The sequence below is a fragment of the Eublepharis macularius genome, chromosome 15, assembly GCF_028583425.1.
Source record: "Eublepharis macularius isolate TG4126 chromosome 15, MPM_Emac_v1.0, whole genome shotgun sequence".
NCBI lineage: Eukaryota > Metazoa > Chordata > Lepidosauria > Squamata > Eublepharidae > Eublepharis > Eublepharis macularius.
Genome location: NC_072804.1, coordinates 55,432,444 through 55,448,283, shown reverse-complemented (window position 1 = coordinate 55,448,283; position 15,840 = coordinate 55,432,444). Strand labels below are relative to the sequence as shown.

Below are 15,840 nucleotides of genomic sequence, written 5' to 3'. Positions count from 1 at the left end.
CTGCCGGGTCTGGCGTCTGCCTCTGCAGTCTCTCCTTGCCTTTTAGCCCTTGGTTGCGCAAGCTGGGGGAGGGACTCCTCGGGGCATCTGTATGAAGCTATGGCAGGGCAGGGTCCCCCTCGGCAGCAGCTAGCAGAAGCTGAACTGCAGCCTTGAATGTTGTGCAGTTGCTGATGTTGTTGCTGCGCAGGATGGGGGTGGGTAAGGAAAGGAAGCAGGAAACAGGGCCTGGGCTGACCAGCTGGGGAAACTGATTCAATGGCAGGAAATGCTCTCCCAGATAAGGGGGCCAGAGAACGGCAGGCTGGACTCCCACCGGGTTACGTGTCGGTCCCTGATCCAGACTGGGGATCTACTCTCCTTCTTCTCCATCTTCAAATGGTGGGGGGAAGGAAAGGGAAAGAGTGCCCTCCAAGGGAAGAGGAGAAGGGGGCAACATCCTGGTTCGTGAGAGGGTATGTGTTGGTTATATTGGAGGGGGGGGGGTTAGGTTGAGCACAGACCTGGGGGCCTAGAGAAACGAATATATCCTAGGAGGGGTACATAGATACTCCATGCCTGAGTATCGAGGAAATGGGAATGTGTGCTGTGCATAACCCCGGGGAAAGCAAAGAAACAATGGAAAAGCTGGTTGGGAAACTAGGAGGAAAAGCAGAATATAAATTAATACACAGGCAAGGCCTAAAAGTTTCACTAGCCCGCCTGCTCACATAAGACAATGTAATCCATCTGGGGCGTACTGCTGGGAAAAGACTCATATACTGAAATGTGACAGCTGGATTAAAGGCAGAGGAGCCTGGCCAGCAACCAAAGGTGGCCACGGCAACCCTTGGGGAACTTCATTTCTCCCTTTGCACCCCTCTCAGTTTAGCCAAACGTGGGGCTGGCAGTCGTGTCGTCTACCAGGAGAGCTGTGGTAGCCGAGCTCTCTGTTGTGTGCCAGACCCTGTGAATGTGCCAGGTCCCTCCACACCCTTTCCTCTTAAACAGCATTGACTAACCCTTGGCTGGGCTGGGCTTGGCTTATTGTTCCCTGAAAAACCAAAACATTGTGAGCGAAGGGGGTGGGTAAGCAGAAGGAGACTGTTGCAGCGGATTCTTTGACTTGCTGCCACCACTGTCAGAGGAGTGGGCCCCGGAAGGTGTTGTTTCTGGGCTGCTCAGCTGATTTGGAGTGCTGCAAAGCAGACACCCCCTCCTGCATCCCCCACAGCTTTGGAGGCTTCATAGTGTCCGCATGATAGAGAGCCCTCCTCCATTCGATAGTCTGGTCCAGAATCCGTTTTTCCTCCAACAGTGGCCAGTGGGACCCACACACACAGGGCAAGAAGGCACAGCCCTTCGCTGGGGGTTGACCCCAGCATTCAAAGTTATGTGGCTCCAGGGTGTGGCAGTCCCTGTTTAGCTTAGCAGTCCTGGGATGCCGTTGCCCCTGGGGGACAGTCCAGCCGCTGCTGAACAGCTGCATTAAAAACAGGCGCCCGGGGAGAAAATGAAAGGTGAAAGGAGAAATAGGCTCTGGAATTTGCCGATACAGATTAACAGCGTCGCTGCATTAGAAGGGCTGGGTGGGAGCAGCGGATCCACTCTTTATGAATATGTCAAGGTGGCCACTGGGTGCAAATCCATGTTTGCACGAACCCTGAGGGCCAAACAAGACATGCACTGGGAATGTTGTGTTTGGACCTCGCTGCGTTTTTTTGAAACTGGATTTTTCAGGCAGGCAAGCCCCCAGTTCAGATCAGGCATACGAAACGGAGGATTTTTTCCCCCCTTTGGAATGACGGCACATACACGTGACAGCTCTTAGTAACAACCGAGGCTGTGGTGACTGGTGATGACTCTTTTGGTGTGGGTTATACAGGGAATCCTCTTAACAACCCATGTTGTGGCCCAAGCAACTTGTGGGCATTGGCTTTTCTTGAAATGGTTTGTGGGAGTGTTTTTGGAAGAGGCACATTTGGTAGCAATTGCCTATGGTTCTCATGAAAGGAAGGTGCTCTGTGCTGCCATTTCCCCTAGGCATTTTTATAGTATTTATACATGTTCTTGGTGTGTAGAGTTGTGACTGGCTGCAGCTGTATCTCTGCCCTTTTGTGTAAAAATGGCATGAGCAGGGGACAGGACAGGTTGAAGGGTCTCCTCTTCACACGCTGTGGTCCCAGTCCGAATAGAGCTCCTTGCACCTGGCAATTGAGTTCACAAGCAGGAAGCTTTCAGGCACACATGGGTGATGCGGAAAACAGAGTTAGGCCCTCTGTGGTGACACTTGTGTGGAGCAAGTGAGGCTTGCACTGGGCAGGTGAAGAAGTCCCCAGTTCACCTTTAACCTCAGGCACAATCTCACTTTCAAGGTCATAATGTCTGCAATATGGGGATAGTGGCCTGCCGTTCAGGCCTGTTATAAAGATTACTGAGGTTGTGTAATAGTTTCAGATGGGTAGCCTTGTTAGCCTGTAGTGGCAGAACAAAATTCAAATCCAGTCGCACCTTAAAGAACAGCAAAATTTTCCAGGCTAGAGGCTTTCGTGAGTCAAAACGCACTTTGTCAGATGCAATGCTTTGACTCCTGAAGGCTCGTACCCTGGAAAATGTATTGGTCTTTAAGGTGCTGCTGGACCCTTGCAACAGTATAATATATTTTGCAGCACTCTGAATACTTTTAACATGCTATGTAACTGTATTATTGTTAATTTCTAAAATGGGACTCCAATCAACTTGGAGTTCGAACCCTCTGATGAGGTGCCTGCCCAGCAGTAATCCCAGTTGTTTGGAGGCAACTGTTGCTTGGGGCACAGTTAGCTAGGTGAAAGGCGTTCAGCATATGCTCAGAGATGCTATTAGTTCTTGGTCGCTATTTCCTCCTTGAGGTTGAGCCCTGCTGTTGAAAAACAGTTTCTAGGGCTGAGCCCAAGGGACTCCTCTCCCTTCTGCACACCCCAGTGGCTTTCTCCAACCCTGTTGCTTCTCACCGATAATGTCATCGTTAGTTGGGAAAGGGGCAGCCAATACCCATCCTGGTACAGTTGCCATCATCCAGGCGGGGACTGGAGATCTCCCGGAATTACAACTGTTCTCCAGCCCACAAAGATCAGTCCCCTTGGAGAAAATGGCTGTTTTGGAAAGTGGGCTCTATGGCATTATACTCCATTGATGTCCCTCCCCTCCCCAAACCCCGCCCTCTCCAACCCCCCCCCAAATCTCCTGGAATTTCCCAGCCCAGAGCTGGCAACCCTACACCCTGTCATCCATCCCTTCCACACTGGGGGGGGGCACAGACAAAGGAAAGAAGCATCCTTTGGGCCCCGCCCTGCCCTTGTCCTGTTGCCCAGGTGATTTGTCTCCTGTCCCTCAACCCCCCCCCACGAGCACATTCCTCCTTTGCGGATGAGGGGGTGCCAGTTGCCATGACAACAGGCCCTTGAGGCCTGCAACCATGGATTGCGAGGCGGTGGCAGCGGGGAGAGAAGGCCGCTCTGGGTTGCCATGGCGACTGGGTAGCAGAGATGCATTGTTGAGGCAGCAGCAGCTGAGGGAAAAGCCGAAGATGCGGGGACAGTTGGCAGTGGCGGTGGGGGGGGGGGAAGCAACATTTGTGGCTAGAGAATGAGAGCACTCCTCTTCTGGTATCCATGGTGCTCGTCTTTGCCCGCTCAGGTGGCTGAAAACATTTCTTTGCTCCTTCCCTACCAAGCAGATAACGCCCCCCCCCTCTCCTCCCCAGACTTCTTTTATGCTTTTTAAATTTGTGGCTTGGTCGTTCTGGTCATCGAGAAAAGGCAACCGACATCCCTGGACGACCTCACGAAGGCTCAACCTGTCAATTAAGCAGCAAAGGGCTTTCATTGACACACCACAAACCCGAGAGCCTTTCCAATATGGTGCTGGCTTACTCACTAAACATGTGTCACTGCTTTGCACAAGTGTAACACAGTTCAAATGAGAACCTGAGCCTGTGCAAAGACTTCCAAGGAAGTACTTTTCCCCTCGCCAGTCTGGAGGAGAACAGACCTAAAGAGGACCAACCACTTTTGGTCCACTTTGGGTCTGTGTTCACAGTACCGGGGGAGCCTATTTTTGGTGTAGTCTGTAAGAGAAGCCTGCTTCCATCCCTCTGCAGCAAGCTGATTGCCAATTTTCAAAAGCACCGGTAGCTACCAGGTGCCAGGCTTTTTGTGTGTGCATGTACACGCCCACCCTGGCGAGGGCTAAAAGGCTGGTACAGCTTATCACGCAGGAGTAAGAACAACAGCAGCTGCCCAAATTCTCCCTTTAGTGCCATTCCTAGTGCTCTCCCCCTTCTTCAATGCTTGCCAGTCCCTTTGCTTCTTGCTCATCTGCTCAATGATCTCTTGGGTTCAGAATTTGCTTCCTTGCTTTTAAATGTGTGCCACAGCACTTGCTTTGTACATTAACAGTGTCCCTGGACTGAGCATTTATTTTCTGCAACGTTTCAAGAGTGGAGCCAGTTTGGTGTTGTGGTTAAGAGCAGCGGGACTCTAATCTGGAGTTTGGTTCCCCACTCCTCCACTTGAAGCCAGCTGGGTGACCTTGGGTAAGCCACAGCTCTCTCAGAGCTCTCTCAGCCCCACCCACCTCACAAGGTGATTGTTGTGGGGATAATAGTAACATACTTTGTAAACCGCTCTGAGTGGGTGTTAAGTTGTCCTGAAGGGCGGTATGTAAATTGAATGTTGTTATTATTATTATTCACAAAATTCCTGAGAGCAATGATCAGCTGAGGCTCTTGCCCATGTGTAAATCCCACTTTGAGGCTCTGAACAGATGCAATGTGGGATATCTGAGGAAAGGTGCGAGGCCACCCCTCTTTGCTCCAAAAGCAGTCAAAGGAGTTGCTAATTTGGAAGGCCTGGTAATTTGCTTGGTATGCCTGGAGTTGGGAAAGGCACTATATTTCCTGCAGAGGCCTCAATGCTTGTGGCAGGAATAAAGTTTGCCTCTTTCAGATGTGTCCCAAAATGCAGTCTATTGATGTTGCCCCAAAACATTGGGTCTGGGTCACTGCAGAGGCCTGCCCCGTCATCCGATATCACCGTCCTATTTTTTTCCCCTTCTTGATCCCTCAGATCCTGAGAGTTTGCACAAGAGGAGACCCCGTCCTTGCCCCTCTGCTCACATTCACTCCATTTTAAACTTGTCCAATTCTTCCCATTGATACAGGGACCACAGAGCGTGTGTGTCTGGTACAAGGCACGGCGGAAGCCCTCAATGCAGTACACAACTTTATTGCCGAAAAGGTCCGGGAGATCCCCCAGTCTGTGGTGAAGCCAGAGTCGGTCAATATTTTGCAACCCCAAACAACCATGAATCCTGACCGGGCCAAGCAGGTGAGTGATCTTACAGAGAAGCCATCTAATTCTTGTGAGGGAATGGGGTTGCGAGAGTTTTGCGAGCTCAAACCAAGGATGCTGTTTCTAAAAGTGACCAGCCAGATCACAAAACTGTAGCATCGGAAAGTGTTTTGTTGGCCTTCTAACTTATTCTGGTGCTCAGTGCAGGAAATCCAAAGCGGGGCCATTTCTTAGCCTCTGCTTCAAGCGCTCCAGTGCAGGAGAGGCCACCCACCACACAGGTGATCCCGTTATCAAACCGTACTCACTGTTCAGGAGATTCTCCTAATAGTCAACCAAAATCTACTGTCCTGTAACTTGAGCCCACTAGATCTAATCATGCCTTCCGAAGCAGTACAGAACAAATCTTTGCCCTCTTTCACATAACAGCCGAGAGCCTCTGTGAAGCTCCTAAGTAAAGAAGCAAGATTTGAGTCCGGTAGCACCTTAAATGCCCGCAAGATTTCCAAGGAATAAACTCTCGAGAATCAACACTGCCTTTGTCAGACATCTGGTGAAAGGCACTCGACTGTCAAAAGCTTATGCCCTGGAAAATCTTGCAGGGCTTTAAGGTGCTACCGGACCCAAATCTTGCTCTTCTCCTGCAGACCAACACGGCTACCCACCCACAATTAAACGGGAAAGGCAGAAGCTTTTCTATGTCTCCAGCATCTTGTGGCTCCATCTACCTAGACCTGAAAACCTCACTGAATTTGTTTTGGGATGATGACAACATCCCCAAACACCTGAAACAGCAACCAAAGTGTCTTAAAAGCTCATACTCTGGAAATCTAATCGGTCTTGAAAGTGCTGCTGAGTCCAAACACCCAAGTGTGTGTGGGGGGGGGGACCATGGTAATACAAGACCATTCTGACCCAAAATGATACATTTGGAACACGTTCCAAATCTATTATCTTTCAAAATTCATATTAAGGAGAGAGATCCTTTTAAAACTATTGCTTCTTAATTCTGTATTTTTAAATGCACTGTTTTAGTAGACCTGCTTTCCAAAACCAAATGCTGAATGAGAACAGTACACTGTTTCCAAGTAAATTAGACATAGCAATATGAAGGGGAGAAGTTGAAACATTAGATGTCTACGCAAGAATCATGTCTGTAGTTTTCTCTTTAGAGGCTCTGGAGTTACAAGAGAAAACAGAGCTAACTGGGGCCTGAGAAAGTGGGGGAGGCTGTTTCTTTTTCCCACTGAAGGCTGGTGCGTGGAAGAGGCGGGAATGCAGGTTTTCATTGTCAGTCGGCTGTGCTGTTGCTATGGCAGCATGAAGTAAAGCCAGCTATGGACTTGGTGCTGAACACAAGGATTATGGCACGGCCACCTTAGCTGTGTGCAGCAAGCACAGGGCAGGAATGGAAGAGGAGGTCTTTATCTGGCCGATCCCAAGGAGTCCCGTCAGATGTATGCATTGCTACTCCTTGCAAGCTGAGCTATCTGCCTCGTCTTCCCTTATAAAGCTGTGAGGAAATTCTGCATTGAATTTCTTTGGCAATGCTCTGCTTTACCCCCTGCTGCAAAACCAGGGAGGCTCCCACACTAAGCATTTACAGTGCAAAATTGCATCCTTCTAAGCCCGTTTTAAGCAGGTGTAACCCAGCTTAAGATTCTACTGTTCGTCTGGAGTTTATTTTTGTATTTTACAAAATTTATACCCTCCCTTTCTGCCCACCATCAAGGCAGCTAACAAATTAAAACATAGGCAATAAAATCACATTTTAAAACCAAACAAAAATACACATATTTAAAACAAAACCAGAGATAAAATACATACAAAGACATAAAAACAATTAAAAAGCAATTAAAACATTGGACAGGAAAAAGAGATCATTGAGCATATGCCAAATGAAACAAAAAAGTCTTTACCTGCTGGTAGAAGATGGCGACAGGAAGGGACAGGAGAATCTCCCCGGGAGAAAGGTTCAGAGTGTTAGTGCCAAAACTGACAAGGTCTCCTCCAGGGTTGCCAACTGCCTAATCTCAGAAGGTGGGGTCTCCCGAAGATGTCTGTGGTGATCAGGTAGATTCATAAGGGAGTAGGCAATCCTTCATGTAGGTCATAGATCCAGAGGAGTTAGCTGTGTTAGTCTGTAGTTGCAAAAAAGTAAAGAGTCCAGGAGCACCTTTAAGACGAACCAACTTTACCGTAGCATAAGCTTTCGAGGACCACTGCTCTCTTCGTCAGATGACTCTTTACTACTTCATGTATGTTGGTGCTTTAAGTGTCAACACCAGCACTTTGAATTGTATCTGGAAACAAACTGGGAGCCAGTGTAGATGGACCAAGACCAAGAGTTGCCATGATTTGTATACTCTAAGCAGTGCTGGCATCCTGCTGCATTCCATTGTTTTCCTTCTTGTCATCCCCTGTGGTGATATTTGGTGTGGTGGCTAAGAGCGGCAGGACTCTAATCTGGAGAGCCAGGTTTGATTCCTCACTCCTCCGCTTGAAGCCAGCTGGGTGACCTTGGGTCAGTCACAGCTCTCTCAGAGCTCTCTCAGCCCCACCCACCTCACAGGGTGATTGTCCTGAGGATAATAATAACACACTTTGTAAACTGCTCTGAATGGGTGTTAACTCATCCTGAAGGGCAGTATATAAATTGAATGTTATTATTATTTAAAATGACATGCAGCAGCAGCTGTAAGCTTTTCAGTGTGAATGGTCAAAATGTTATTGCAGTTTCATGTGGCTACTATCCCTTTACATTTTCCTCCTTTCCTTGCACTTAATTTCTCCTTGTTCTCTCCCATGGCATTCATGAATCAGTTATTATCAGTTCTTGAGTGGTTTGTGGGTAGGACGTTGCTTGCAAACAAAGCCACTCTCATTTTAAAAAGTATTTTTGAATGATTTTTATACTACTGTTACAAAATTATTATATTTTTAATATGAGCAGTGGCTCTGTCTACAAAGTGAAAAGCGGTATTTAATTTCCCCCATCACCACCACCAAGAACTGAACATTAACAAATGATTAATGAATATTTTGATTACCATGGAAAGAAAGGTAAATAATTCATTGGGTTTTAAAACAAAGGAACAAAAAGAAAATTGCAAGGGAGAAGCAGACCTTTGTTGAATGGGTTTTATTTCCAAATAAACATATAGTGAGCATCGCTGGCTTTAATAGAGAGATATAGTGTATTAAATACCATGTGAAACCTCATTTTCAGTTCCGATCCCAACTGACTTGGAAAGACTTCAGTAACACCCTTGTAAAGGTAGTTCCCACATCCATCCATTCACCCTCCTTTCTCAACTTCTGCCGTTTTCCAGGGTCTCTGCAAACAAGGTTGCTATTCCACTCCCCACCCCCAGCCCTGTGTCTTTAACAGATGGCACAGATGGAGAAATGTAGCCTAGCAGACAAAGCTTTTTCAAGCATGAAGATAAAGTGTCCACAGTCAGCTGAGACTCTAGCTCAACCCCTTTCCTTGCAAAAGGATGACCTGGCCACCGTTATCCATGCTTTGATAATATCTAGGTTAGATTACAATAGCACATTATATGTGGGACTGCTTTTGAAAAACACTCAGTAACTGCAGCTAACTGGGGTTCGCACAGTGAACTGATCACACCAGTACTAAAGACGGTGCACTGGCCTCCAGCCTGTTTCCAAACTCCTACAGAGTGCTAAACAGCGTAGAGGCAGGGCGCCCGAATGACCGCCTCCTCCTGTGGGGATCTACCCACCCACGGAGATCATCTGGAAGCCCCACTGCCCCAGAGATCAGGCAACTGGAGACCGGAGACTTCTCAGTTGTGGCACCCGTTTTGGAAGGTGAAAGTGGTGCCTGTGCTGTATTACTTTAGGTGCCGTGTCAAAATTATTTTATTTTCTCATGCCTTGGGAGGCTTTTGTGTGTATGTGTGGGGCTGGCAATCTTCTCCTGGGTTTCATCATTATAATTAATTTATTCATTAATTATGATGCTGATTTTAAGATTGAAGAGCCTTGCATTTTTTAATGAAACCCTTATTTTAATGGGTACTATCTTACGCCACCTCAGGCAACTCCTTGGAGAGGCAGGATATATATTGGTTAGATAAATAGAGCGAGAGATTCATTGCTTGGATTTGTCTCTCTCTCTCTCTCTCTCTCTCTCAAGCTGCAGATAAAGGCAAAAGCCGAGTCAATGCAAAGGGTGATTTTAACGACCAAGACTAAGGGACTGGGAGTGTTTTTATTTTAATGTAGTCATTTTTTGTATTGATGAATATTTGTTTATTTAATTGGAGCGTTGCGGCTTGCTCCAGTCCTTGAAATGGGCAGGCTAGAATTTCTGGGCGCCGGCATAAGTGTCCTTTAATCAGCAGCATGCAGGCTCCCTCATTGGCCTGGCTAATTTTGCTGAGAGGCGTAATCGGTCTCTGTAAGAGTCTACAACCTGAGATATTTTACGAATGTATTTTACAAAATCAGAACAATAAGATTTGGGGGGTTGGGGGTTGGCCAAGGCTGGTGAGTAGGTGAACATGCAACAATTGATATGGGTGGTGGGGTGAGGAGAGAGAGGTAAAGCCCTGATAGGAATAGAGGTGGAGGAAGGCAATTCTGGGATGGGGGGCGGGGGGGCGGGAGTGAAGTGTTTTTCCAAATGGCTATTGCTAATGTGAAGGACATCACAGCAAGGCGAGGTGCTGGGTTTAAAGTCACCAGGACGCCAACTAGGATGGGACAGAAATGGGCTCACGCAGTCTTGGAACAAAGAAGCTGTTAATGAGAGCCACTTCAGAGTTCGTGTGGAACTCTGCCTGCCTGGAAGAGATGGCTAATTCTCAGATTACAGGGCTTTCTAAGCAGGATTGCTGCACCTTTCTGCCAAAAGAGGGGCACTGCCTCCCCTCTCCTTCTCTCCCTCCCCTCTAATCCATCCCCATTGTTGTCGGCTGGCCCACTGAGGCAGTGGATTTCAGGGGACGTCTGTGACTTGATTACATAAGAGCATTTCCTTGCTAAATCTGGACAGCTCTCTCTTTCTCTGTGGTTACATAAAGGGTAGGCTGGTTGGAGGAGTCCCTGAAGCTGCCTCTCTTCGTACCTACTGTTTCACACACACATCCATTCCTCCCATTCTCTTCAGCTCATGGAAACATAGAATCACATGGGAGAGTGAATGTCAAAGAAAATCTAGTTCAAACCCTCTGCCTTGAAGAAGGACCCTACAAAAATCAAAAATTAAGATTATAGTTTACACACACACACGCATGTGCTTTATTCTGCTAATAGGATGCTGTAAGCAAAGCATTCTTCATAAGTACAGAACAATTTCACAATGTGGAATCCAACTTCCTAAGAACAGCTAGCTGCTTTTCACTATTTTAAAATCAAATTTCTATTCTTCACGCTTGTGAAGGTACACTTGAAAGCTGGTGGGCAGAGTCCCAGAAACTTGGGGTGAATAAGATTTCAGTTGCTGAATAAACAGGCCTGATGTTTTTATATTCCTACACATCTGAGTTCTGATTCACAACAGCTTATGCTGGGATGCATTTTCCTAGTCTTGAAGTGCTATTTTTATTTTGTCACTGATTAGGATTTCTTATGGCTAGGGGCAGGACTTTGGCACCCTGAAGGGTTTTTTTGCCCCTCCCCATAAAATTGATTAATTTGAAATGTGGTGCTGGAGGAGAGTTGCGGATACCATAGACGGCCAAAAAGACAAACATGGGTACTCGATCACATCGAGCCTGAATTCTCTCTAGAAGCTAAAATGGCAAAACTGAGGCTATCGTACTTTGGTCACATCATGAGAAGACAAGATACTCTGTAAAAGTCAATAATACTAGGAAAAGAGGAAGACGTAAAACAAGATGTCCGGACTCAATAAAAGAAGCCATGTCTGCAAGTTCTGAGCAAGTGTGTTAATGATAGGATTTTGGGGGGGGGGGGAGGGGGTCTTTCTTCATATGGTCACCATAGGTCAGAGGCGACTTGACGGCATATAAAGAGCGAACATGAATTAAACCATGCAAAATAAACGACATCAAGCAAATGTGTTTTTTTTGCATGATTTTACTCAGCCTATAAAATTCAGTGGTAATTAGCACCGATTTTAAAAAAAAACTTTTTTTTGGCAGAAGTGGCCCTGGCTGCAAGTGGAGGCAGTTTTGTCTTCCCTAAGTTTATGTGTGTGCCTCAGTTTCTCCCCTGGTTTGGATGGAAGGCCTGGCTCTCCATTTGTCACAAATGGTCCCAGTTCACAAGGGCACTGGGGAACCCAGGCGTGCTGCAGCAGAAGCTGGATGGACGCCTCTTCTGCAGGAGCTCTGCTGGGGTGGAAGGTGGTAGGAATGCCTCATGAGCAACCTGGCCTGGCTTTCCGAAACAGAGATGGAGAGCGTGGGGCTCGGATGCAGGGTGCCTGCTGCTCTCCGTGGTGCTGAAAGGAACTCCTCCCCCCCCCCCCCGGCCCCAATCTTCAGGAGGGTAGGCGCTTCCGTCTGATTGCCCAGTCATAGTGGGATGTCTTTTACAAAGGGAGGGGAGGTGTGATTGAGGGCAGGCAGGGGAATTAGAAGTTTGTCTGTAGGAAGGGACAGCGAGGAACCCTCTCTGTGATAAACAGGAGACTTAAAAGCCAGCAGCATTTATTAAAGCAGAAACTTTCATGGTTTACAGTCCAGTTCATCAGAGATGACATTATTGCCTCTGATGAAGCAGGCTGTAGTCCACAAAGGCTTATGCGGGAATAAAATGCTGTTCGTTTTTAAGGCGCCACAAGACTCCTATGTGGTCTTTCCACAAGAGGCTAACATGGCCACCACTTTGGAAATAGCGTCCGGCAAAAAGAAATCCCTCAGTCACAGCCTTTGCCGTTCAAAACTGAACTGACTCAACAGTGAGGGCTAGGAACTTGCTCTGATTTTCCCCCCAATGCAAGGTAAGATTCTCCAAATTCCGATGGGCCTTTCTGTCCATCTCACACTTCTCACAGTAAAGTAGCATGCTGCTTCCTGTCACGGTGCAGAGATTACTTCCTGCTCCTGCCGTGTGGCCTGGTGGTCTGCGGACCAACTTGAGAGAATGGATTTGATTGACAGAGCCATAGTATGGTTAGGGGGCCCACTCCAGTACTCCATCTCTGCAGGGCAAGCCCTTTACGCTGGGCATTGGGTACCACCCGACCGGCCAATTCAATACCAGATGCGGCAGTCAGACTGTGCTGGTCCCTTCTGATGCAGCTCAGCCCTTGGAGAGTCATGGGATCCGCCACTCCCTTTGAGGGAGGATCTACTCCTGGGAGTGAATAGGCTGCTTCCTGTGACATTCGGCAAATCTCACTTCACAGTCCGTGATGCATGGGGTGGGGGCCTTCTGGTGGGGGTAGGAATGGAAACGTGAGTGAATCAGATTCTCGGCTCACACGCCTCTCATTTTCCTCCAATGCAGGCCAAGGTGATTGTTCCTAACAGCACGGCTGGGCTGATCATTGGCAAAGGCGGGGCCACGGTCAAGGCCATCATGGAACAATCTGGGGCCTGGGTGCAGCTGAGCCAGAAGCCCGAGGGCATCAACCTCCAGGAACGCGTGGTGACCATCAGCGGAGAGCCCGAACAGATCCACAAGGCGGTCGACATCATTGTCCAGAAGATCCAGGAAGATCCTCAGAGCAGCAGCTGCCTCAACATTAGCTATGCCAACATCACGGGCCCTGTGGCCAACTCTAACCCGACAGGATCGCCCTACGCTAATTCCACGGACGTGCTGCCAGCGGCTGCGGCTGCGGCCACCGCTTCAGGCTTGCTGGGCCACACCAGTCTTGCTGGAGTCGGGGCTTTCCCAGCCGCCCTGCCAGGTTTCTCCGGGAGCGACCTTTTAGCCATTAGCACGGCTCTCAACACTTTGGCAAGCTACGGATACAACACCAGTTCATTGGGGCTTGGTCTCAACTCAGCAGCTGCCTCTGGGGTGCTGGCAGCTGTAGCTGCTGGTGCCAACCCAGCCGCCGCTGCCGCTGCTAATCTCTTAGCTTCCTACGCCAACGAGGCTTCTACCAGCACCTCCACGCCAGCCGGTGCAGTTGGAGCCTTCACCTTGGGCTCTTTAGCTGCAGCCACGGGAGCAGCCAACGGCTACCTGGGGACGGCCTCCCCGCTGGTGGCCAGCTCCTTCTTGGCCACCGAAAAGCTTGTGGAGAGCGCCAAAGATATGGTGGAGATCGCAGTGCCAGAGAACCTAGTGGGCGCCATTTTGGGGAAAGGAGGCAAGACGTTGGTTGAGTATCAAGAGCTGACGGGTGCCCGCATCCAGATTTCCAAAAAGGGGGAGTTTATTCCAGGCACTAGGAACCGTAAAGTCACCATTACAGGCACGCCAGCCGCCACACAAGCGGCCCAATATCTCATCAGCCAGCGAGTAACATACGAGCAAGGAGTTCGAGCGACCAACCCGCAGAAAGTGGGATAAGAGAAGGCTGAAGAGAAAGCTGGGGGAAGGAGTAGGATTCAAATCAAGTCTTTAAATCATTCAAGTTGTAACCTACCTGACACCAGCCCCCCCCCCCAATGTCCATCTTGCACACAAACACACACACACACACTCTCTCTCTCTCTCTTTCTCTCTCTCTCTCTTTCTCACTCCTCTGGTTGGGAAGCAGCTCAGCATTTCCTCTGCTGGACCTTTATTTCGCCGATGGTGCGATCTGTATATGTATATATATATGGCAACATTTTCTTTTCTTTTTGAGTTGATGGATTTTAATAGAAAAAAAATCATTTTTTAAGAAAAAATCCTCTTTCTTTCCCTCTTTATTTCTAATTTCCTGAATCAACAATCTTGAAGGGGCGGGGGGGGGTCTGCCTCTTAATTCCCCTTCCCCTGCACTGTTGTGTGTAGATCAGGTCCAGAATTTCCTAACAGGGGTGTGTGTGTGTCCCCTCTCGATGCCCGCCCCAACTTTTATGGGATACAGGTGCTCAGACTGGGTTTCCGTATGCATGGGGGAGGGAAGTCAATTTGGGTTTGAATCCTGGTATGGTGATTCATCAAGTGCCATCTTCCCCATGACCTCGAAACCTAAAATTGGCATTTCTCTGTAGTGTATCGAACCCACACGTTTTCTCGTACTGAAGCAAAGTGTAGTCTACCGGAGGGTAGCCGTGCTCGTTTTGAGACAAAGTTGAGGCAGGAGGGGATGGACTCTGAAACGGGGAAAATGGGTGGGGTGGGAGGTTGCCCTTTACCCATGCATATTTTCATTCGGGGGGCGGGGATTACTGATGTGTATCCTTCCTTAGCCCTGCTGTAAAAAAAATATGTGAGGTATTTGGAGCAAAGGGTTATTGACGAGGAATGGCCCTGTGATCTACCTAAAAAAGTGGCTGGAAGAGATGTCAAGGAGACTGGGTCATCATGATATCCACAGCAGAGGATTTTTGGAAAGGGCTGGTGGTGACTTGATTGGAAACAGGGCTCTGAGATGGCTAGGTGGCTTCTCTTGCGGTACCAAGGATGGCAGAGAGTTTAGAAAAACTATCACGTCTCCTGAAATGTGATGCATGTCCAAGAACGGGGCAGTGGGGTGCTTCCCATGAAGGGGAAGAGACTCGGGATTCTCATGTGGTGTATAGGCTTCTTCTGGTAACGTAGTAAGCTACTTTCTCACACAGAGCCATGTGTTGTGGCTTGTTTCCTGACGTATTGGGGTGCTTCTTGTTGCATCACCAATGTCTCTCAACGTAACGTCCTGCAGGTGAGAGATCGTCTCATTGAGAAGTGGCATAGCCTCTCGATAATACAGTTTGGCTCTCAACAGTGGGAAGAAAGCTTTCCTTGGTTTCTCAGAGGTTGTCTCTAAACCAGCCATGTCTTTTCATAATACCTTGTCATTAAGACATGCTATCCTTTTTGAATTCAGCTGGGCGGCATAGCTGGAAAGGAAAACACCCATTTTCTTATTCCACATGCTTCCTGCCTCTCCAGGAGCACAACCTGGTATGTCCAGTAAGCTGACTAAAGTTGCACACACACCCCTACGCAATGAAAGCACGGGGGCGCATTCACACACCACTATCAGTATTAGCTCCTGCTGTGGTGTCGTACCTTAGTCAAGGGACTGCAAGTCCAACAGCTCTTGAAATCCCAGCTCAGTTGGGGGTTTCTCTTTGACCCCCCTTCTTTCTCTCTGTACCCCCCAAACCCTTGCATGAACAAGCAGTATTATCAACCCACAGCTGTGAGAAGGCCTTTGATGCTGACCGTCACACAGCGGGGATGCAGCTTCTTTCCCATAACGGCCTCCTCTCTTGTGAATATCTGCACTCCCTGTGCATTCACATTTCCAACTGAATGCCTGCTTTTTGGGTGGCAACTGATGCCTGCATCCTTATAATGCAGGGGGTGGTGGTAAAGTGACCCCCTCTTTCCCCCTCTGACTGCCCTGCCACCCAAATGGCAGCTTTCAGTTCAGTCCAGGGCTCTGTGTTGTTCTAATCTTTTCTTATCCTGATGTATTTGCAAGGCTTTCTGT

The 15,840-nt window shown here is 48.4% G+C and overlaps 1 protein-coding gene across 1 annotated transcript in view; it reads left to right on the top strand.

The window, feature by feature from the left end:
• NOVA2 (NOVA alternative splicing regulator 2) overlaps window positions 1-13,832 on the top strand; it is a 33,832-nt gene extending 20,000 nt beyond the window's left edge. The window contains exons 3-4 of the mRNA XM_054999614.1: window positions 5,182-5,348; window positions 12,762-13,832. Coding sequence (XP_054855589.1) covers window positions 5,182-5,348; window positions 12,762-13,778 — 1,184 coding nt within the window. The 3' untranslated portion in view covers window positions 13,779-13,832. The remainder of the gene's footprint in view (window positions 1-5,181; window positions 5,349-12,761) is intronic.
• The last annotated feature ends 2,008 nt before the right edge of the window (window positions 13,833-15,840 follow it).